At 40.9% G+C, this 23,557-nt stretch overlaps 1 protein-coding gene and 1 long non-coding RNA gene across 4 annotated transcripts in view; one reads left to right on the plus strand and one right to left on the minus strand.

Moving 5' to 3' along the window:
- LOC121003706 (transmembrane protein 150A-like) overlaps nucleotides 1-15,131 on the plus strand; it is a 133,640-nt gene extending 118,509 nt beyond the window's left edge. For all 3 annotated transcript variants that reach the window (XM_040435571.1, XM_040435572.1, XM_040435573.1), the window contains exon 7: nucleotides 13,952-15,131. In XM_040435571.1, coding sequence (XP_040291505.1) covers nucleotides 13,952-14,196 — 245 coding nt within the window. In that variant the 3' untranslated portion in view covers nucleotides 14,197-15,131. The remainder of the gene's footprint in view (nucleotides 1-13,951) is intronic.
- A 1,603-nt stretch (nucleotides 15,132-16,734) lies between these two features.
- LOC121003707 lies at nucleotides 16,735-18,165 on the minus strand. Its single transcript, XR_005779586.1, has 2 exons — nucleotides 17,745-18,165; nucleotides 16,735-17,627 (listed from the first exon to the last, which is right to left on the minus strand). It is a non-coding gene; the product is annotated as an uncharacterized LOC121003707 (long non-coding RNA).
- Between the last annotated feature and the right edge of the window lie 5,392 nt (nucleotides 18,166-23,557).

Below are 23,557 nucleotides of genomic sequence, written 5' to 3' on the forward strand. Positions count from 1 at the left end.
TATATATATATGCAAAATAACAGTTTGTAAAATTAAGGGATAAAAACAGAACTTAATACGTTACGCGACGGTTAAGTTCGGTTGCAGAAATATACAGTACAGACCAAAAGTTTGGACACACCTTCTCATTCAAAGAGTTTTCTTTATTTTCATGACTATGAAAATTGTAGATTCACACTGAAGGCATCAAAACTATGAATTAACACATGTGGAATTATATACATAACAAACAAGTGTGAAACAACTAAAAATATGTCATATTCTAGGTTCTTCAAAGTAGCCACCTTTTGCTTTGATTACTGCTTTGCACACTCTTGGCATTCTCTTGATGAGCTTCAAGAGGTCGTCCCCTGAAATGGTTTTCACTTCACAGGTGTGCCCTGTCAGGTTTAATAAGTGGGATTTCTTGCCTTATAAATGGGGTTGGGACCATCAGTTGCGTTGAAGAGAAGTCAGGTGGATACAAAGCTGATAGTCCTACTGAATAGACTGTTAGAATTTGTATTATGGCAAGAAAAAAGCAGCTAAGCAAAGAAAAACGAGTGGCCATCATTACTTTAAGAAATGAAGGCCAGTCAGTCGAAAAATTGGGAAAACTTTGAAAGTAAGGGCTATTTGACCATGAAGGAGAGTGATGGGGTGCTGCGCCCAGGGCCGTCTTTACCAAGGGGCAAAAGGGGCAGCTGCCCCGGGCCCAGTGTCTCCTGGGGGGCCCAAGGCAGCTGCCTCTTGAGCCCTGCTAGCCACTGCCCCGGGTGTCAGGCTGTCAGCTCTACCAGGATTCCAGGCATCATGATCGTACTGTGTTAAAGTTGTGATTTAGGACCTTAATGACATCATCACCATGTGACCAGTAACCTAGCAATTACTGGTCACATGGCTATGAGGTCATCACAGGTCCTGTGGAGTGTTGCAGAAGTTAACTGTGGAGCTTTTTTGTGTAAAGATTACATCAGAAAAAGGTGACGGGCTGTTATGTTAATATACTGTAAACTACTGTATAGTGGGGGGCTGTATACTGTGTGGGGGGCTGTATACTGTGTGGGGGGCTGTATACTGTGTGGGGGGCTGTATACTGTGTGGGGGGCTGTATACTGTGTGGTGGGCTGTATACTGTGTGGTGGGCTGTATACTGTGTGGGGGACTGTATACTGTGTGGTGGGCTGTATACTGTGTGGTGGGCTCTATACTGTGTGGGGGCCTGTATACTATGGGGGGGGGCTGTATAGTGTGGGGGGGCCTGTATAGTGTGGGGGGCTATACTGCTGTACTGTATACTGTGGGGGTCTGTATAATGTATACTGAGGGTGCGGTATAGTGTGGAGTGCTATACTGCTGTACTGTATAGTGTGGGGGGCTGTATCGTGTATTTTTTGGGGTGCTGTATACTGTGAGGTGTTGTATACTGTGGTGTGCTGTATACTGTGGGCTGCTATACTGCTCTACTATATACTGTGGGGTACTGTATAGTGTGGGGTGCTAAACTGCATACTGTGTGGTGCTGTATACTATAGGGTGCTATACTGCATACTGTGGGTTGCTGTATACTATAGGGTGCTATACTGCATACTGTGTGGTGCTGGGGTGCACTGTAACGCTAGGGTGAGCCGAGCCCTGGTCTCCTTCCTGCAGAGTGGTGCCCACTTCCAGCCTGAGCCCAGCTGCCCAGAGCACTGACCCTGAGCCGCTGGAGTCTTCAGAACTGGAAGTATTTACAGTCATTCGCTGTACTCTACCAGATGTGTGGATTTTTTGTGTGTGTGTTGTGGTGGAGGGCGTGATTGCCTGCTAAGGTGTGGGAAGGTGGGATCCAGGGGGCCCAAGTAAATTTTTGCCCAGGGTCCGATCAATATTAAAGACTGCCTTGGCTGCGCCAGATGACCTGGCCTCCACAGTCACCGGACCTGAACCCAATCAAAATGGTTTGGGGTGAGCTGGACCGCAGAGTGAAGGCAAAAGGGCCAACAAGTGCTAAGCATCTCTGGGAACTCCTTCAAGACTGTTGGAAGACCATTTCAGGGGACTACCTCTTGAAGCTCATCAAGAGTGTGCAAAGCAGTAATCAAAGCAAAAGGTGGCTACTTTGAAGAACCTAGAATGACATATTTTCAGTTGTTTCACACTTGTTTGTTATGTATATAATTCCACATGAAGCGAGGCAAAACGCGCGTCGGGGTTGATGTTTCCTGAGCCCTTGGTCTGTATATGTCTCTTATTGTGCTACTTGTTAATACTTTTTGCCCTTCCATTGCCTTTTCTTGCTTGTAGTGTGTATTATCACCTATTTAGGTATCCCTGGGTTGGGATCCTTTGCAAATGATTATTGGCATTGAGTTCATGGGCTTGTGTAGGTATGTTTGTAGCATAATGGAGGACCATGTGTAGTTGGCACTAATACTTGACATATTTTTGTGTCTTTTGTTACATACATAGATTGCACACTTCTTTGAGACTCATATGTGCTGACCTATTGTGGCTGGGGGAACCGTTTTTTGTCATGGCACTTTCCTGTATTGCTGCTAGTTTATTTATTATCTCAGATATTGTGTTGTATGTCTTTTTTATTAATGAAGGATACATTGGAATGCGATTCGCGACAAAGTAATTTGTCACAAATTGAGTTTCTTTGTGAATTTTGGCAAAGCGGCCGAATCAAATTTTTTATAACTTTGCTCATCTCTAGTACTGTGTATACCAACCAGTATCTCTGTAAATATGTTGTGGTCTCTTAACCCCCCTTCCACCTGTCACTTCTTAAATGGAATCTAACCTTAGTTTTCAGCCTGCAGAGAGAGGCTACCTACTAAATGTATCTTTTAATGGGGCTTTTATTAACAGGAGTAGCATGAATATGAATTTTTATTCTACTGGGCGCTGTTCCCGGAAGTGCCCTGGAGATGGGTCTTTACTGTGAAGTGCCCTCTGCATTGAGTTGCTTCACAGCACTTCCCCCTCTGCCGTGAGTGACAGCTGTAGTGGTCCCCTGATTTGATGATATGGCAGAGGGGTTTTTCCATCAGGTCACTGCAGAGTGCGTGTCAGAATTAAAGTTCATATTCACATTGCCCCTGATAATAAAACCTCCAAAAAGGGCATGTTTCTACTGCTTTCCCCACTGCGGGTCTTTTTAAGGTAAAAGTAGACATGATCCACTAATAGGCCACACTGGTGGTTTCTTAACTTGCAAGATAAGTGACAGGATCTTACTTTTAAAAAGATGGAAAAGGATCCATGAAACTTGGGGCACAGCAGTGATTGTTGGCAGAATAGATTGTGAATAGATTTAAGAACCTCAGACCTAAAGCCTTTTTATAGGGGTCTTTTTCCCTTAGAAACGTAGCCACCAGTGTCCATGGTCTCTTATTGCAGGACAGTATTATTCATGTGAATGTGACTAATACCAGGACAAAAGTAGTGCTTTTTCTGGGGGGTATAAACTAGACCCTTTTTGTAATTCTGAACAACTCCTTTAAACCATTCTATTGTGACCTGTCCTCTACCAGAGATAGCCTGCATATACAGAGGAACACTCCCCAGAGGCATTTAGGAAATGATTAAACGTATCCGAAATGTTACAGAACGTACTTCACGTAAATGGTTGATATTCACCTAGAAAGTGGTTACTGAATTAACCATTTTACAATAATTATATTTCAACAGGCGACAGGGCAAATCGCAATGTTTCATAACTACCAAGGTTTGATCTTTGGTTGGCCATCATGTGACCAAAGTCTTTGTTAGTGGCAGCTTGACTCGGTTGGCTTCAAGAAGGACACTGTAAAATTGCATTGGAGAGTGTTTTAAAAAATGACATACGTGTGCCAGGAAGGACTTTTAGGATTATGTGAAGCTGCAAAACTGCTTTCTTTCTCTGTCTTGTGTTTTGAAATATGACCATTGCTATAGATTTGGTCACTCTGTATTAAATACTCTTCAAATTGCTAAAATACTTAGGGGAGATTTATTATTAATATCCTAAATCTGGACAGTATAAAACTAGACAAGGCAGGCAGACGCTGTGCCAAATTTATCACTGTGGCGTACGCTATATTATAAATTCTTTGTATCGTGCTAGACATGTTGGACAACTCTTGGTTAATTTTTTTAGACACTTTTCAGAACTGTCTAGTGTAAAAAGTAGGGATGTCCTGATACCATTTTTTTTAAGACAGAGTACGAGTACCGATACTTTTATTTAAGTACTCACCGATACCAATTATGGTGTGGTAATGTTTTTACAGCAAATTTCAATTTAATTTAGTCATAGGGGAGATTTATCAAACCTTGTATAAAGAAACAGCGGCGCAGTTGCTGATAGCAATGAAAAGATTTTTAGCTGGAATTTGGTTGCAATGGACAACTGCTTTACTTTTCCTTTGTACAAGGGTTAATAAATTAATAAATGGGCATATAACAGTGTTTGCCAACCAATGTGCCTCCAGCTGTTGCAAAACTACAACTCCCAGCATGCCCAGACAGCCAGGCACACTGGTTGGGAAAAACTGGCATATAAGGAGGGGAATGGGCATATGAAGGGAGAGAATGGGCATATAATAGTGATTTCCAACCAGCGTGCCTCCAGCTGTTGCAAAACTACAACTCCCAGCATGCCCGGACAGCCTTTGGCTGTCCGGGCATGCTGGGAGGTGTAGTTTTGCAACAGCTGGAGGCACGCTGGTTGGAAATCACTATTATATGCCTATTTGGCCCCCACCTTATTTTATATTCACTGTTTGAACATGAAATGGAGAGAAATTAACTGAATTTCTCCTCCATTTCATGCACCATACCCACCTGGCCTGCTGTAATCCTTCTCATGCAGATGCACCAGAGTACTGGGAGGAAGTGGCTTTGACTGTGCCATTTTTTTTATTCTCTTCCGTTTTTTCCCCCCAATGCTAAAACTGCTTAGTGTGTGCCTGGCACTGTTTGGAGCCAACTGGTCAGCACATGCTTTTATACAGGGCATACACCAAGAGTATCAGCCTGTACTAATCTCTTTGGATTTATTAGCTCAAAGAATCTTATTACAGCAATTATCTGGAGTTTATCAGAGGGATCAGCTACTTTTCTCCAGGAAACTTGACAATAAGCAGACCTTTGAATGTGTTTAGGCTCGCTGTATTTTTGGAATACTTGTACAACGTGTTTTTCACCCCCTTTCAGATCTATAAAAAAAACCTCTAAGGCCTTGTGTGCACATGGGGTGATGCAGTTCAGAACTTTAGCCCAACAAAATAAATGTGTTAAACTGATTTTTACAGTAGTTTTGCAGGTTTTCTTTCTTACATTCAGTACAGCACACAGTACCATGCAAAACATATATGTGCAGTTGGAATACTGCAGCTCAATTGTCTACTAACCTTGGGCATGCCATGGGACATGTGTTAGAATACAGTATACAAGACGTAGATACAATCAGCTGGCCAGCATGAGATGTTAACTACGATGCATGAGCTACAATGCAGCATCGTTGCGAAATCCAAAATGAAAAGTCAGTGCCATGATCGAAACGCGTTGATCGTAATACAGCATGAGCCACTGAAATTTTTAACATTAATAAAGATGGTATTGTTTTAATCCGTGTGTTTGACGACTTTGCGTCTTATATGTTTTATAATTAGAGTGAGCAAAGTAAAATTCGATTTGGCTGCTTCGGCAAATTTTACAAAAAAAATCTGGTTTGTGAAAAATTACTTTGTCACGACACGAAGTGCATTTCTTTGTAAGTAGTGGGTACAATGACCTGGAGCAGCGATTGCGCCACTCCCGGTCATTGTACCCCTCAATTGCCGCATTTATACATGTTCGCAGCATCTGATTTTCATTAAAGAGTGTAAAATACATTTAAAAAAAATACTCGATCCATTTTCTCGCGACGGGTGGGCCGCTTCCATCTTGCTTGAAGGTCTGATGTGAACTCTTTAGCAGCCCGAGATGACGTCATCACGCCGGCCAGCGCACGGGATTTTGGCCGAGATCTTTAACTGAGATGGTGGCGGGCGCAACCTGACGCGAGCAAATTGAGCAGGTAAGATATATATATTATATATATTTTATTTATTTATTTTTTACACCATTTCAGGTTAAATAGATTTTATCCTGAAATTCAGATTCGCTCATCCCTATTTATAATCTCTGACAGGAAAAACATGGCATTATACTTTTGAGACTAAATTTGTCGATATCTCTTGCACAGACTACACCACAGGAATGCATCATGTTCTTTCCTAGAACTAATGCGTGGATAGTGGAGAATATCTTGGTAATGAGCATTCTTTTTTTATTGAGTGTTTGGAGGGGAGGAGAAAAAAATTCTTAAGAAGTGCACATCTTGGGAGGACCATGCAACAGAAAATGTGATCTGCACCAGACTGAAATCTACTAGTAATTTACTCCAGATTCCTAGCGCCAGTATTACTGAATTTGTCTGGCAGCATTGGTATCACCCCTTCCTACACAGCCACCACCCAGTTTTTAGAACAAAAAGGAGAAACTTACTTTTCGACATCACATGAAGCATTAATACATTCCTTCCTTTTCTCATAGGTTATCCCATGATGAATATAAGAAATGACAATCTTTTCCAACAAAGCTAGAACCAGCCCTGGATCCAGAGATCTCCCCATTCGTTGCTCCAATTATTCTGCTAGATTTATTTCAGGTTGGCAGCTTAGGAGGGCATGTCCTTTCTGCTGACAGCGAGTGGCAGCTGAAGGCTGGAACTGAGCATGTGCTTCCATCTCAGTAAGCAGGACAGAAAAATGTGAAAATGAGCAAACTGCAGGTGGCGCTATGCAGATTTCATTGAATAATAAATATATGCAATTAGAAAAGTATTCAGAACCAGGTGCTGGTTTTGAAAACTGTAGAATATTATTCATGGGAACACTCCTTTAATGTAAAATTTGAGGAACGGTATTGATAAAATTTAGTTGGCATCATATTGTAAACAATTGTATATGACTGATACACTGATCCCAAATGCTTTGGTATGCGTCATCCCTTAAAGGGGTTTGATAGGTTTGTCCCCTGGGACCCTCCATGATCAATAAAAATGAAAGGGCCATTGTGCCAGCTGGAGCACAGTGTCCCCCATTCTCTTGCTCCATAAACGATATCACAGGCATAATTGCGGCTGTACAGCTCAATCCCTTTCACTTGAGTGGGAATATCTTGAAAACCCCTTCATTTTCATTTGACACCTAACAGCTTACAGTAAATTTACAAGGCAACAGCAAAGTGACCAGCAGGGGTGCGCCTAGGCCCTCTGCTGACTGAGGCGAAAACTGAAACTACGCCCCAACCCCCCCAATGCCAATTTCTTAACCTTCCCTCCATCCCTACTGTTAAAGACATACACACCATACAGGGTAATACAGCAACACATACTGTGCCCATTGTGCTTCTCAATACTATACTGTAGAAACAGATGATCCCCCCCCCCCCCCTCTTGCCCCTACCTGGTGCTGCCTGAGGCAATTGCCTCACCCCGCCTCATTGGTGGTGCACCCCTGGTGACCAGCTATTACCCAGTAACCTGCATCACTTGGAGCACTCGCTATTCTATGAGTTTTGGATGACCTAAAGTGCCAAATCGGTATTTCTATATTTGTGATTGATCAATTTAAACAGAAGTACTAAAGCTATCAATAACGTGGTGATAAATATTCTGTACTATCAGTACTCTGAATATTACCCTAAGGCAGGAGATGTGAGGCCAACAGTCACTCAGTTGTGTTATCTGAGAAGAGTAAAATTCCATTTAGCATTTTATTGTTGTCCATCATCCTGAATGCGCTCTTCTATATATAGCATGCATGTATATTTAAAAGCAATAATACGACTGCATTAGATGGATATACTATTAGATTTTCGAAACGTCTGTGTTATATTAGAAGCATGCTTAGGAGGGGTGAGTAGAAGTTTCAGCAGTACCTTGCTTTAGTAATTTTTTAAAAATATATATCTTGTGTCATTTATATGCACAATTGTGTTACATGCTACATATATTAACACTTGTTACAACTAGCAGCAAATCATAAAAGGAGGTTACCTACAGTATTATAGAATGGCATAAATTAATATCTAATATAGTCTAACTATTAGAACTACTGCTTTTACAAGATGAAACTAGTTTGCTAACAGAGTAGGGAATCTGGCCAGTTTACAGTTTACATTAGAATGGTTTCACCTTACCTGACTTTAGGTGCAGATTAGGGATGAGCGAATCGACTTCGGATGAAACATCCGAAGTCTATTTGCATAAAACTGTTTGAATACTGTACGGACCAAGCACTCCGTACAGTATTAGAATGTATTGGCTCAGATGAGCCGAAGTTAATTACTTCGCGAAGGCTCGGGAGACTTCAGGTAATGACTTCAAAAATTCATTTCTACTGTTAAAAACCTTTTCCCGAACTCTGGTTCGGTTCCAAGTGGTACCTCTGGAACCGAATCGAAATGTTTTTTTTTTTTTTTACAGTAGAAATTGATTCATGAAGTTATTATACAAAGTATGGCAAGACTTTGCGAAGTAATAATTTCGGCTCACAGGAGCCAATACATTCTAATACTGTACAGAGTTCCGCTCCGTACAGTATTCAAACTTGGTTTTATGCAGATTTATGCAGATTCGCTCATCCCTAGTGCAGATAATAGAATAATGAGGGTAAAATAGAGAAAAAGGGGTTTCCACTCTGACTGTTCCCTGGTCCCCTCTAGTGTGAAGTAGTGCTGGATGATCCCCTCTTTTGAGAAGCTTTCCTTTTCTTTTTCGACACATATTAGGCTGTTACTGTTAGAAATGTTGAATATAGGAGTCACTATATTTTACGCATTTTGAGACTTTACTAGCCTCTTCGGCAGATAGAATACACATACAGGTAGTAAAACCTACTTTCTAAATGAATTACCTCTATGTATTTGTACCCCAAAAAAGAGGCTGGTAAATCCTTGAAACTTGTGACTCTTAAGATTTCTGACCAAATCAGCCTAATTTGTGTCGCAAAAAGAAGGAATGCACCTCAAAGAAGGGATCATATTTAGACTTTTTAAAATCTGAGTCTCCTGTCCAGTCGTACAGTGACACTTGGACCAGATCCTAGATCCTAGATCTCTAACGTTCAATGCTTTCATGGTTGTGTGCGATATGCACAGTTCTATCGGAAGCATAAACCTGTACTAAACCTTATTACAGTGCCCTTTGTGTGTCCTTTTTACTCTATCAAGTCTTTGGTTACGCTGCTCCAGCCATGACATGTATTCTCAACACATGACTGCAGCAAACCCTTGTTGAGGCTCATTTGGCTCAGCATATGTGAATCTTATTCTCACTGATGGCTTGGTTTCCTGATGTTTCTAATTGTTTTTAACTTTCACTGAATTCCTGTGGAGCGTCTGTGTATACATAGCCGCCAATTTAAAGAGATTCTGTCACCAAGTTTTAGGCTATAGAGCTGCGGACATGCACGGCTAGATCACCGCTAGCATGTCCGCAATATACCTGTGCTATAGGGCTGTGTGCTTTTATTTTCTTTAAAAAAGGATTTTAGAGATATGTAAATTAGTCTTGTATGTGTCCAAGGGGCTGTACGAACCTTCCTGGTGCCCAGCCACGCCTGCCTGTGAAGGAGCCCAGCACCGCCTATGTCCTCCGAATCTTCTCCTTTCATCACCGATAGATTGCCGTAATCTCGCGATGCGCAGTTCTTTCCCTGAGGCTGATGCCAGCACAGGGAAGGAACACTATACCGAGCTCGCGCATCGCGAGATTACGGCTATCCAACTGTGATGAAAGGAGGAGATTCGGAGGACATAGGCGGTGCTGGGCTCCTTCACAGGCGGGCGTGGCTGGGCACCAGGAAGGTTCGTATAGCCCCTTGGACACATACAAGACTAATTTACATATCTCTAAAATCCTTTTTTAAAGAAAATAAAAGCACACAGCCCTATAGGACCGGTATATTGCGGACATGCTAGCGGCGATCTAGCCGTGCATGTCCGCATCTCTATAGCCTAAAACTTGGTGACAGAATCCCTTTAAGAATATAAAGCTGCAGTGTAAAATCTCAGTGATGGAAGGACCTGAGAACAGTAGTTTGTACCACTAATGAGATAAGAGGTGTGCTTCAGACTACCCTGAACTTTGTATCTTGCACTACCATGCAACTAAAAGCCCGCATATACATTCATGTATTTTTGGTCGAACCCACGAGAATGACTGTTTTGGATGAAAACCTAATGTGTATGGGGAGCTCATCCTAACAGATGTTGTCAGGGGAGGGAAGAATTAGGCAAAATGATTTTTTTTTTTCCTCCCAATTGTTATGTTTTCCCAGGAGATAAAGCACTGCCAGATGTGTCTGGAAGCGGCTTTCTTCTGTCCCTGTTGAACACACGTTCGGCGGCATTGTATGTGTATGGGGGAGAAGGCAGAAATAGCTGTCGGATCAATAATCATACAGCTCAAAGCTATTGCATGTGTATGGCCAGCTTAAGCGGCAGTCACTGATCTTAGCTGTTGCATGCTCCAAAACCAGAGGCAAAGGCCTAGAGCACTCTGAAAGGCTCCGCTGCAACTTCTGTGCTTTTAGTAACGCTTCAGGTATCCTTTAATTATCTATTTTTCCATTTATCTTAAAATGATTAACAAAGGACAGGCCAACTTGGAATAGTTTAAAGTAAATATTCCAATAACATTTTATATACTGTCTGTACAGTTTAACAGGTGCTAGTGTACTTTGGTTTGGGATTGAGTATGGAAATAAGTAATAAGTCAATGAATGTTGCTGGGTTAGTTAAATTGCAAAAAAAAATAGTTTAAAAGCAAGTGATTAACTAAACTAAACTTTCCAGGCTCCCTTTACCTGCACTTACAAGATCATAGACAACCCATATCAGAGATATCATTCTCACAATTCAGTATTACATGCAAGATTATAATTAAAGCGCTTATCCCACGAAAAATATTCAACACATTTCAAACGAATATCTGCATACTTTTGCAGTTGCGTAAAAAATGTAGTATAGCCACTGAATTATGTAAATAAAAGGCATCTATATATGTATCACAGCTGCTGTTTGTTGTTTTCCTCCTCTGTCCTCTTTACTGAGGGGGACGCACATGCTCAGTTTCATCCTTCAACTGCCACCAGCCAGATCTTCTGTTAGAAGCTGTGACTGTTATAGGACACGTCCCCGAGCTGCCAGCCTGAAATAAATATAGCAGAGTAGTTGAAACAATGAATGTGGAGATCTCTTGATCCATGTCGGGTTCAGGGCTGGTTTTAGATTTGTTAGAAAGAAATTGTCATGTACTATATGATATCTAATTTTTACCTCTTTAAGAAAAAAAAAAAAAAGTGGTATGCAGGGGAGAGAAGAGAGGACTGGGGGTAGAAAGGGGGTGACAAAGTTAGTCTACTTTCACACTGGCGTTTTGGCTTTCCGTTTGTGAGATCCGTTCAGGGCTCCCACAAGCGGTCCAAAACGGATCAGTTTATATTCTAATGCATTCTGAATGGAAAAGGATTCGCTCAGAATACATCAGTTTGCATCAGTTCAGTCTCCATTCTGCTTTGGAGACGGACACCTAAACACTGCTTGCAGCGTTTTGGTGTCCGTCTGATGAAACGGAGCCAAATGGATCTGTCCTGACACACAATGTAAGTCAATGGGGACAGATCTATTTTTTACTGGCACAATGGAAAACTGATCCGTCCTCCATTGACTTTCAATGGTGTTCAAGACGGATCCGTCATGGCTATGTTAAAGATAATACAAACGGATCGGTTCTGAACGGATGCAGATGGTTGTATTATATGAACGGATCCGTCCATGACGGATTCGCACAAAACGCAAGTGTGAAAGTAGCCTAATAGTGTTCGCATGACCAGATGGTTCAGAGTCCAACAGAACTACAGGATTGTTCTGTAAATAATACAGATGACAGAAAGGGTACAGCCATTTTACACTGCATTCTTCCTAAAGTCATTCCAAGGTTGCCAAGCCAAGTAAAACGCATGCAGGACTTTTTTGCCCGGTAAAATGGTTCTTGAATAGAAACTAAACGGACTCCATTGTATTCAATGAAGTCTTTTTAGCCTCAGGTTGTCTGTTAGGCTGCGTTCACACGGGCGAGTATTCCGCGCGGGTGCAATGCGGTAGGTGAACGTATTGCACCCGCACTGAATCCGGACCCATTCATTTCTATGGGGCTGTTCAGATGAGCGATGATTTTCACGCATCACTTGTGCGTTGCGTGAAAATTGCAGCATGCTCTATATTCTGCGTTTTTCACGCAACGCAGGCCCCATAGAAGTGAATGGGGTTGCGTGAAAATTGCAAGCATCCGCAAGCAAGTGCGGATGCGGTGCGATTTTCACGCATGGTTGCTAGGTGACAGTCTATTCACTATATTATTTTCCCTTTAACATGGTTATAAGGGAAAATAATAGCATTCTGAAAACAGAATGCTTAGTAGGTGATCAATTGAGGGTTTTTTAACCCTCAATTGATCACCTACTAAGCATTCTGTTTTCAGAATGCTATTATTTTCCGTTATAACCATGTTATAAGGGAAAATAATAACATCTACACAACACCGAACCCAAACCTGAACTTCTGTGAAGAAGTTCGGGTCTGGGTACCACAGTCGGTTTTTTATCACGCGCGTGCAAAACACATTGCACCCGCGCGATAAAAACTGAACATCGGAACGCAATCGCAGTCAAAACTGACTGCAATTGCATTCCTACTCACGCGGGTTTGCCGCAATACACCGGGATGCATCCGGACCTAATCCGGACACGCTCGTGTGAACCCAGCCTTATGTGCCAAATCTGGCTCTTCTGCTGTTTGAGCTGTTCTGCTCCTCTAAACACACTAAATTGTTAATTGTGCTGTTTGGATTTTAGAATGTACATAATAATGTGATTGCTGTGTTTCCCTTCTCCCTAGCAGAAACCTTGATAATAACAGAAGGATTACCGAGCTAGGAACAGGCTAATCTGATTTCTGACTACAATGATTTCTCTTGTATTTCTGGTTGTCCTGAAAAATAGTAAATGTACTGTAATTCTTGGTCTGGATTCTTGCCTTAGGGTTTTTTTTTTGCTTATAATAGTCTGAATTATCTTTAATACCCCACAAAACAGACTAGGTCAATCCTGTTGATCTGCTTTACTTTTTCTAAAAGTAAATACGGAATAATTGCTCATTGCTTTGATTGATTGTTATAAGTTTTAGTGCATATATTAAGCTGGGTTCACATTAAGTTTTTGCCCCACATTTAATGTATACGTTTGGGGGGGAAAGGATGCAAAAGTGAATTATACTATGGCTTTCCATCTTGCAAAGTCCTGGAAAAAAATTAAAATAAAGCTTATGTTGCCGGAACTGCCTGCCGGATTCGGAAATCTGTGTGCAAACAGATAGCATTTGTAGACGGATCCGGATCTGTCTCTCAAATGCATTGCAATACCGGATCCGTCTCTCTGGTATCATCCGGAAAAACTGATCCGGTATTTTATTTTTTTCACATTTTTTAAAGGTCTGCGCATGCGCAGACCGGGAAACCGGGTCCGTTTTTCCGGAAAACTTATTGCTTTAATGCATTTCAATGGAAATTAATGTCGTCAAATGTTCCGGAATTTTGGCCGGAGAAAATACCGCAGCATGCTGCATTATTTTCTCCGGCCAAATACCGTAAGAGTAACTGAACTGAAGACATCCTGATGCATCCTGAATGGATTGCTCTCCATTCAGAATGCATTAGGATAAAACTGAGGCGTTTGTTTCCGGTATTGAGCCCCTAGGACGGAACTCAATATCGGAAAACTTTAATGCAAGTGTGAAAGTACCCTTAGAAACACCTTTTTATATGTTTTTTTTGTGTGTATTTTATAGTGTGCATTGTTTCTTTTACATTTCCTTAACTCTAACTTTATAGGTGGTGCATTATTCATACAGGAAGGCTTTGTGCTTCAGCATATTGCTGCTCTGTGTGAGTGGACCTTCATAATAAATGTTCTAATTTACTATGGAACTTTTGCCTTTGAATTTGGGGCAATCTCTACCGATACCTTCCTGGTCCTCCTAAAAGCAAGCAGGGCTCCAAAGAGCTATAAGGCAGGAACCAGCACTCCAGCAACACCTCATGCGCACAGCACATCTGAGAACATGGCTATGATATGACCGCATCACAGTGTTTTTCTAGACATCATATGCACCCCTGAGCCGCCTTGTAAACCCAAGAGCATCGTCCTTTGCACGGGGGCTCATAACCTTCCTGGCCTCATCACAGTACCAAAAAAGTGAATGAAACGACTAGAAAGCAAATTACTTTTCCTTATGGACAATTCTAAAGTTTGTGGGCTAGCATATTAAGTCTGTTATATGTACAGGGCATTAATGAATTTGCCATATAAAAATTATTTGTATATTTTTTATATAGTTCATTTCTATAGTCAAGAATCTCCACAACGAAAGAGCAAGGCCAAAGTAATTTTGTGTTCGATATAAAAGAGGAGCTGTATTATTGTATATGAAGATGTATTACGAAAAATAGTGTTGCTTTAAAAAGAATGGTACATGCTAGTATATCAGGTGTAATTTGGGCTTATAGACCTTATGCTACCTAGGCCGCCTTATAAATTTGAATAAGAATTGTAGGACCAACAAAACCAGTTTGCCTTAACACCAGACCATCCTTCATAGACTCATTATGCCATTATCCCTGTTAGACATCTGGAATGTTTTAAATGAGTTTGCGAGGGTTAATAATACGTCTAATTTTCTTCAGCACAGAGCATATGTAAAATTTCTAATGCAGTCCCCAACCTGGTGGCTTACAATTCACCTTTGATCTCCTTCATAAGGCATCATTAGGTGAAGGTTGTGAAGGCTCTGCTTTGTCCCGGTATACTGGTACCCAGTGAGACAGAGTTATTAAAATGGTTTAAATTAATATAAGCAGTGCTAGGTTGAAGATGTGGCATATTTATCAATGGGGTGCGTGCTATTTGACAGATTTTGCACATCTTTGGAACATATTAGAGTCCCTTTCCTTCTTTGATGCCACCTCTTGGGTGGTATGCTTTAAAGGAGTATTTTGTGCTAAAAAAAAAAAATGCCGCAGTCCACAAAATAAATCTTTCACATTTTACAGCTTGACAAGGCCACGTTCTAGAGATACTTGGCCAATGTGTCACAAATTATAAATCTCTGTGGCAACTTGTGCTGGAAAAGATAGGCAACAGCATTGATTGATGTACCTCAGTATCTTCTGGACAGACCAGAATGTAGTTTCCAAAAATGATGATACTGTGACCTTATGAAAATGTCAATTAACCTTAAATTAGTTTCTTAGGCTAGGTTCACAGCTTCAGTGCAGGTTCTTTTAGTAACCTCCATCACGGATTCTGGCATAAGTGCAGGAAATAGGCAATTTTGTCTGAATGATGGACTGTCATAGAGACCCGATGGACCCCATTAAAGTCAGTAAGGTCTATCGAGGAACAGTCGTTGACCATAGGCCCTTTACTTCAAATGTTTTCAGGAAAATGTGCAGCAAATGTGAACCTAGCCTTACAAGTAAAACTATTTTACAAAACTGCTTACCTCAGCTGAGCAGTTTACTGATGACATTAGGCGGTGTTCTAATGGAATACTACGTTACTTGGTCCGCCATGGTTTCCTTTACTTAAGTTTGACTGTCTACTGATTGGATTCCCATTGTTGGGTGTTCTGATTCCTGATATATGTGCACAAAGTGAACTGCAAAAAGCTCAAATTGGGGCATGCCTGTTTACTTCTCTTATCACGACAACGCATATAGTTTATCTCTTTGAAGTAAATCTGGTTTATAATATGTGAAAGTGTAACAGAATTGTTCAAAAATACCTCCAAACGCTCTCAATTTAGTCCAGTTTATTAGTCACCGCTCTTGGTCAATATGACGGCTCATGCAGTATTGTAATAAAGGTCACAAATCATACAGTATACATGAAATCCTTATTCAGATATTGCGACAATACTATTGTCACAGGTTTACAATACACAGTGCTACTGCCTTTATACCTGCATATGTAGGAACTTCTTCCTAGCACAAATGGGGGAGATATATCATCTCTTTTGCGCCAGAAAAGTGGCTTTAAAAAGTCGCAAGCTATGAGTTTCTGAATTTTTCAATGTGACTTTTTGAAGAAGAAAAAGTCGCAAGTGCCTTTTTTATGTTGCCCTTGCCACTTTTCCAAAAAGGAGTGTCAAGGGCATGGCGACAGCTGAGAAAATTTTTATCTTCATTTATGCCAGTTTTCTGGTGCAAATGAAGCCAGAAATCTATGGCAGCTCAGAGCTGCTGTACATTTCTGTGTAGGCACACAGACTGCAGGAGGATGCTCCAAAATTTATGACGAGACATGCGCCTCATCATAAAGGATTTATCGGAAAACTCCAGTCTTGATGAATCCATCCCCACCAAAATGTCATGTAGAGAAAGAAAAAAGAATTTAAAACATTTCAATTCTATTGTCATGTTACGTAGCAAAACAAGCTTTCTCCACAGGAGGTGCCTTATTAAATGTCATTACTATGCAAGACTACATTTAATGTGTTGCTCTGTATGTGTACCTTTTCTTTAAGCTTACTTTGATTTCAGTCCTGAAAAGTTAGATTTTATTATTTAAAGGTGTTTTTATCTAAGTATGGCCTAAAATAACTAAAATGCTAAACTTTCTGCCGTTCATATTCTCTTCCATACTCTTTTCTCATGCTCTTCCTGTTCCCCTGCTGGACGTCGTCTACTCCACTGCGGTAATGAAATGCCATCTTAACACACAACTGCAGCAGCCAATCAATGGATACAATGGTGACATGTCACCACTATGGTCAGCAATTGGCTGCCTAGATCACATGATGAGATGACATCATCACCGCAGTGGTCTAAGCATGAACCAGCAAGAAACCAGAGAACTGTCAGCACTGGAGCAATGGTGGGTTTGAAAGATGAGATTTATACTATTTTAACCCGTATTTATTTCACTCAAAATTAAAATAAAGTGGTACAGAGTCATAAAAATGGCTTGACCACAGTATCTTCTTTTTCCCTCCATGTTAAACTCACCAAGCTCCAGGAAGCCATCATTTGGAGATCTGTTGCATAGGGTCTTCTTGGATAGTAATAGAGGGTGCTTTCGCTGCAGCAAAAACTGTTGCAGTTTTGTGTTACAGATTTGGGTGCGAAATTGCACATCAGAAATCGGCAACACACAGAAAAAGCTGAGGAAATACATTCCATGGTTGAAAAACTGGATGCAGAAGTTGGAGCCATGTATGCATTGCAGATCTCCACTCATAGGAATACATGGTGTAAATTTCTCCAGTGGATTTTTCCTCTATTACGCCAGATATGAAGGCACCCTTATGTCAATATATGAGCACAACTGACCTGTAGGAAGCACAAACATATTCTCTGTGACTAACAAAATAGTGACTTGACATAGAAAAGCAAATAGTTTGGGCTTGGATGCAGATTTTGCCATTCTATTTTCAAATTGGCTAAACTAAAATCTCAAACTTGACAAACTGATGTATTAAAGTTCATGAGAATGGTGATTCCACGCCCCCTGTTTGAACAGAGTGGTGGTCAAGCAAGCCCACCACTTCTCCATTCAAACTGTTTAGGACTGCCAAGTGCAGTCCAATAGAGTTTGAATGGAGTGGAAATGGGTATGCTCGACCACCACTCCATTCAAACAGGGACGTGGGACCACCATTCTCATGATCTTGGGGGTCCTAATGGTTGAACACCCACCAGTCTGACAGTTCTCTATCCAATGGATAGGGGATAACTTCTCAATACAGGAATACACTTAATTCCTGGCTTCCTCTTTGGGAAACAGTTCAAGATCTTGGGATTAACAAAGAAATCACCTTTTCAGGGTTTTGCATACAGTAAGGCCCCGTTCAGACGAGCGAGTGGTACACTCCGGACTCGCAGAGCTGCTCCCGTCCTGAATTTCCAGCACTCCTGGGGTCGCACAGCCTTATATTGATTTATGATGCTATGTAACCCTTACAGTTCTGGAATCTATTGGATAACACTGACATAATGCTGTCACTGTTATCCAATACATTCCAGAACTGTATGGGTTACATAGCATCACAAATAAATATAATGATATGCGACCCCGGCAGTGCTGGGAGGTCAGGATGGGAGCTGCGCTGTGAGTCCAGAGCTCAACACTCTCACTCGTCTGAAACCAGCCTTAGGCTTAAAAGGTGATTTTTTCTATCTCTATTTCAAGGCAATATGCAACTTTATATTTAAAGTTTAATAAATATGCAACGGGCTGTGTCCTATTTTTGGGGTGTATCAAGCATATGTAAAGACATAAGAATATGCAAAAAGCATACTCGCTGTGGGAATGCTTTCCATTTTTGTGCCAATGTGTGTTCACAATGTATTAAATCCTGCAGCGTGCAGGGGGAAATACCAGCACTGAATCTTTAAAATGAAATGGCCTGTATTGGGTAAAAAAAAAATCTTAATTTCATTTCTTGTCCTCTTCATCCGTCTAAACAATTATGTCTCCTATTACTTGTATAGTTTATTCATTAAGTTTAATTGGTAGAAAGCATATGATAAAGTGTACATGAAATCTACTAATTGTAACATCCTAGGACCAACTTGGCTCTGTAATTCTGGTTACACTTGAACAGTCATCCTTTATCTTTGTAAATCAACCAAATGTATTATCTTTTAAAGAATGACCAAAGAAATATTTGTATCCAACTTCTCATTTGTGTAGTGTTTTTTGTTCTTACATTTTCCAAGTTACCTATTGGGCTATTTTGGTTGATATTTTATTACATATCCGTTTAGGTGAGAGTTCCATGGGGGGAATGCTTTGTTGAAAACCCATGGTATTTGTATGTGGCACCACAATCTTTACTGGTTTCTCCAAGGTGGCTTATAAAAACTTTATGTATTCATCAAGCGCAGCAAAAGTTGAGCGTCCAAGGATGATGAAATCAAGATTTCAGTAAAGAGCCCAGTTATGTTTTCTATAGTCATATTATTTCCCTTTTTTTTTTTTTTCGTCCAAACAGTGCAACCAGACTATTGCACTCGTTTCAAATCTGTAGCCTAGGATAAAGGATGGCAAAAAAAAAACTTACACAGGTGGCTGTATCAACAGGTTGGTATCTTGTTGTGTATTTTTGTAGTGCTATGATTTCTTTTATCTTGTACAGAGACATGAAATGGTTTGCAGGTGCCTTTATTACATTGGTTATAGGGACAATTATGACTTAATTTCTCATAGCCATACAGTCATAGACTGACAATTTGAGAGAGATAATTCTATAATATTTTCTGATATAATATTATGAATTTAGTTGATCACAGAACGGACCAGTCAACCATCAAGGAGTCTGATAATAGTAGCAGTGCAGTCAAGTTAAGTCACAGAACGTCCACCACCTGTACATACTAAATGGTAAAACACTCGCTAACACTGACATGGTAAAGGGCCTAGGAATTTTAATAAACAGCAAACTAAGCTGCAAAAACCAGTGTCAGGCAGCTGCTGCCAAGGCCAATAAGATAATGGGTTGCATCAGTAGGGGCATAGATGCCCGTGATAATAACATAGTCCTGCCACTTTACAAATCGCTAGTCAGACCACACATGGAGTATTGTGTACAGTTCTGGGCTCCTGTGAACAAGGCAGACATAGCAGAGCTGGAGAGGGTCCAGAGGAGGGCAACTAAAGTAATAACTGGAATGGGGCAACTACAGTACCCTGAAAGATTATCAAAATTAAGGTTATTCACTTTAGAAAAAAAGACTACTGAAGGGAGATCTAATTAAAGGGATTCTGTCATGACATTTTAGGCCTATAACCTAAACATATGGCCAGGTCCGTCCAAATAGCATGAATCTGAAACTGTCCTTATTAAATGTGCCTGTGGCTCTATTAGCACATAAAACAGGTTTTTATAACCTGTCATTCACCTACCTAAGGTGTCCAAGGGGACGTCGCTTCATACAGGGTGCCCGGCTGCAGCCATCTCCGTCTGGTGCCCAGCGCCGCCTTCCCAGTTGAAATCGCCGCCTTCCTCACCTCAGCCCCGCCTCCGCAATCGCTGCCAGATCCCGCGCGTGCGCACTAGGCATAACCTGAGGGACCGGACAATTGCAGAGGCGGGGCTGAGGTGAGGAAGGCGGCGATTTCAACTTGGAAGGCGGCGCTGGGCACCAGACGGAGATGGCTGCAGCCGGGCACCCTGTATGAAGCGACGTCCCCTTGGACACCTTAGGTAGGTGAATGACAGGTTATAAAAACCTGTTTTATGTGCTAATAGAGCCACCGGCACATTTAATAAGTTATAGTTTCGGATTCATGCTATTTGGATGGACATATGTTTAGGTTATAGACCTAAAATGTCATGACCGAATCCCTTTAATATGTAAAAATATATCAGGGGTCAGTACAGAGATCTATCCCATCATCTATTTATCCCCAGGACTGTGACTGTGACGAGGGGACATCCTCTGCGTCTGGAGGAAAGAAGGTTTGTACACAAACATAGAAAAGGATTCTTTACGGTAAGAGCAGTGAGACTATGGAACACTCTGCCTGAGGAGGTGGTGATGGTGAGTACAATAAAATAGTTCAAGAGGGGCCTGGATGTATTTCTGGAGCGTAATAATAATACAGGCTATAGCTACTAGAGAGGGGTCATTGATCCAGGGAGTTACTCTGATTGCCTGATTGGAGCCGGGAAGGAATTTTTTTTTTCCCCTAAAGTGGGTAAAATTGGCTTCTACCTCACAGGGTTTTATTTTTTGGCCTTCCTCTGGAGCAACTTGCAGGATAACAGGCCGAACTGGATGGACAAATGCCCATAACCTTTATTTCCTATTTAAGATAACCTCCAAAAATGTGTAATATTGGGGTTCAGGGGTAGGTCAGTCATAAAAGGGACACTCACTCTATTAACTTTACCTGTCCTATAAAGCCCTACCTCAAAACAGAATGGCTGCCCTGATAAGGGCGATCTAGTGTCAGGAACCTCCTAGATGACCTTAGATGGCCCTGACCAGGGATAGAAACCACCGCCAAATCAACATCAGTCGTCCAAAAGAAAGTGGTAGTGATAGTATAAGGGTGCATTCACATCACCGTTTAGCTTTCTGTTCTTCTGATCAATCAGAAGGAGAGAAAAAATAAACGGGATCCAGTAGAAAAAAAAAAAAAGATCATGTTGCATCAGTTGTAATCTGTTTGAGCCATTTCCGTCAGAGATCCTGCATGCAGTACTTTTGTTTCCGTCTAAAAAAACAAAACGGATCTCAGACGGAAATGGCTTAAACGGATGCCAATTGATGCAACAGGAACAGTTTTTTTTTTTTTGTTTTTTGTTTTTACAGAATCCTGTTTTTTTTTGTTTGTCTTTTAGAATGGAAAGCTAGACTGTGATGTGAATGCACCCTAAATGACATATGCAGATTTAGATGTATAAAAATATTAACCACAAGTATCCAATATGCCTGTATATTGTTTTAATACAAAGTGAGCCAGATCGATCCTAAGCAAAACATATAAATGTACATGGGACCTATACAGTGCCTTGCAAAAGTATTAAACCCCCTTGACTTTTTTTTGTGTTTTGTTACATTACCGCCTTAAGTTCAATGTTTTTTTAATCTGAATTTTATGTGATGGATCAGAACACAATGGTCTAAGTTGGTGAACTGAAATGAGAAAAATATATAAATAAAACTATTGTTTAGAAATAGAAAACAGAAAAGTGGCATGTGCGTATGTATTCACCCCCTTTGTTAGGAAGCCCATAAAAAGCTCTGGTGCAACCAATTACCTTCAGAAGTCACATAATTAGTGAAATGATGTCCACCTGTGTGCAATCTAAGTGTCACATGATCTGTCATTACATATACACACCTTTTTTTTTGAAAGGCCCCAAAGGCTGCAACACCTGAGCAAGAGGCATCACTAATCAAACACTGCCATGAAGACCAAGGAACTCTCCAAACAAGTAAGGGACAATGTTGAGAAGTACAAGTCAGGATTAGGTTATACAAAAATATCAAAATCTTTGATGATCCCGAGGAGCACCATGAAATCTATCATAACCAAATCAAAAGAACATGGCACAACAGCAAACCTGCCAAGAGACTGCTGCCCACCAAAACTCACGAACCGGCCATTAATCAGAGAGGCAGCACAGAGACCTAAGGTAACCCTGGAGGAGCTGCAGAGTTCCACAGCAGAGACAGGAGTATCTGTACATAGGATGACAATAAGCCGTACACTCCATAGAGTTGGGCTTTATGGCAGAGTGGCCAGAAGAAAGCCGTTACTTTCAGCAAAAAACAAAAAGGCACGTTGTGAGTTTGAGAAAAGGCACATGGGAGACTCCCAAAATGCATGGAGAAAGGTTCTATGGTATGAGGAGACAAAAATTTTACTTTTCAGCCATCAAAGAAAACGCTATGTCTGGCGCACATCACATCACCCAAAGAACACCATCCCCACAGTGAAACATGGTGGTGGCAGCATCATGCTGTGGGGATGTTTTTCAGCAGCCGGGACAGGGAAACTGGTCAGAGTTGAGGGAAAGATGGATGATGGTAAATACAGGAATATTCTTGAGCAAAACCTGTACCACTCTGTGCGTGATTTGAGGCTAGGATGGAGGTTCACCTTCCAGCAGGACAATGACCCCAAACACACTGCTAAAGCAACATTTGAGTGGTTTAAGGGGAAACATGTAAATGTGTTGGAATGGCCTAGTCAAAGCCCAGATCTCAATCCAATAGAAAATCTGTGGTCAGACTTAAAGATTGCTGTTCACAAGCGCAAACCATCCAACTTGAAGGAGCTGGAGCAGTTTTGCAAGGAGGAATGGGCAAAAATCCCAGTGGTAAGATGTGGCAAGCTCATAGAGACTTATCCAAAGCGACTTGGAGCTGTGATTGCCGCAAAAGGTGGCTTCTACAAAGTATTGACTTTAGGGGGGTGAATAGTTATGCACATTTACTTTTTCTGTTATTTTGTCCAATTTGTTGTTTGCTTCACAATAAAAAAAAAATTAAAAAACATCTTCAAAGTTATGGGCATGTTCTGTAAATTAAATGATGCAAATCCTCAAACAATCCATGTTAATTCCAGGTTGTAAGGCACCAAAATACGAAAAAAGTCAAGGGGGTGAATACTTTTGCAAGGCACTGTATGTTGTAAATATCACACAATCCATAAGAAAATACACTGCTCAAAAAAATAAAGGGAACACAAAAATAACACATCCTAGATCTGAATTAATTAAATATTCTTCTGAAATACTTTGTTCTTTGCATAGTTGAATGTGCTGACAACAAAATCACACAAAAAAAAAAAAAAATGGAAATAAAATTTTTTAACCCATTGAGGTCTGGATTTGGAGTCACACTCAAAATTAAAGTGGAAAAACACACTACGGGCTTATCCAACTTTGATGTAATGTCCTTAAAACAAGTCAAAATGAGGCT

The sequence above is a fragment of the Bufo bufo genome, chromosome 6 (assembly GCF_905171765.1).
Source record: "Bufo bufo chromosome 6, aBufBuf1.1, whole genome shotgun sequence".
Classification (NCBI taxonomy): domain Eukaryota; kingdom Metazoa; phylum Chordata; class Amphibia; order Anura; family Bufonidae; genus Bufo; species Bufo bufo.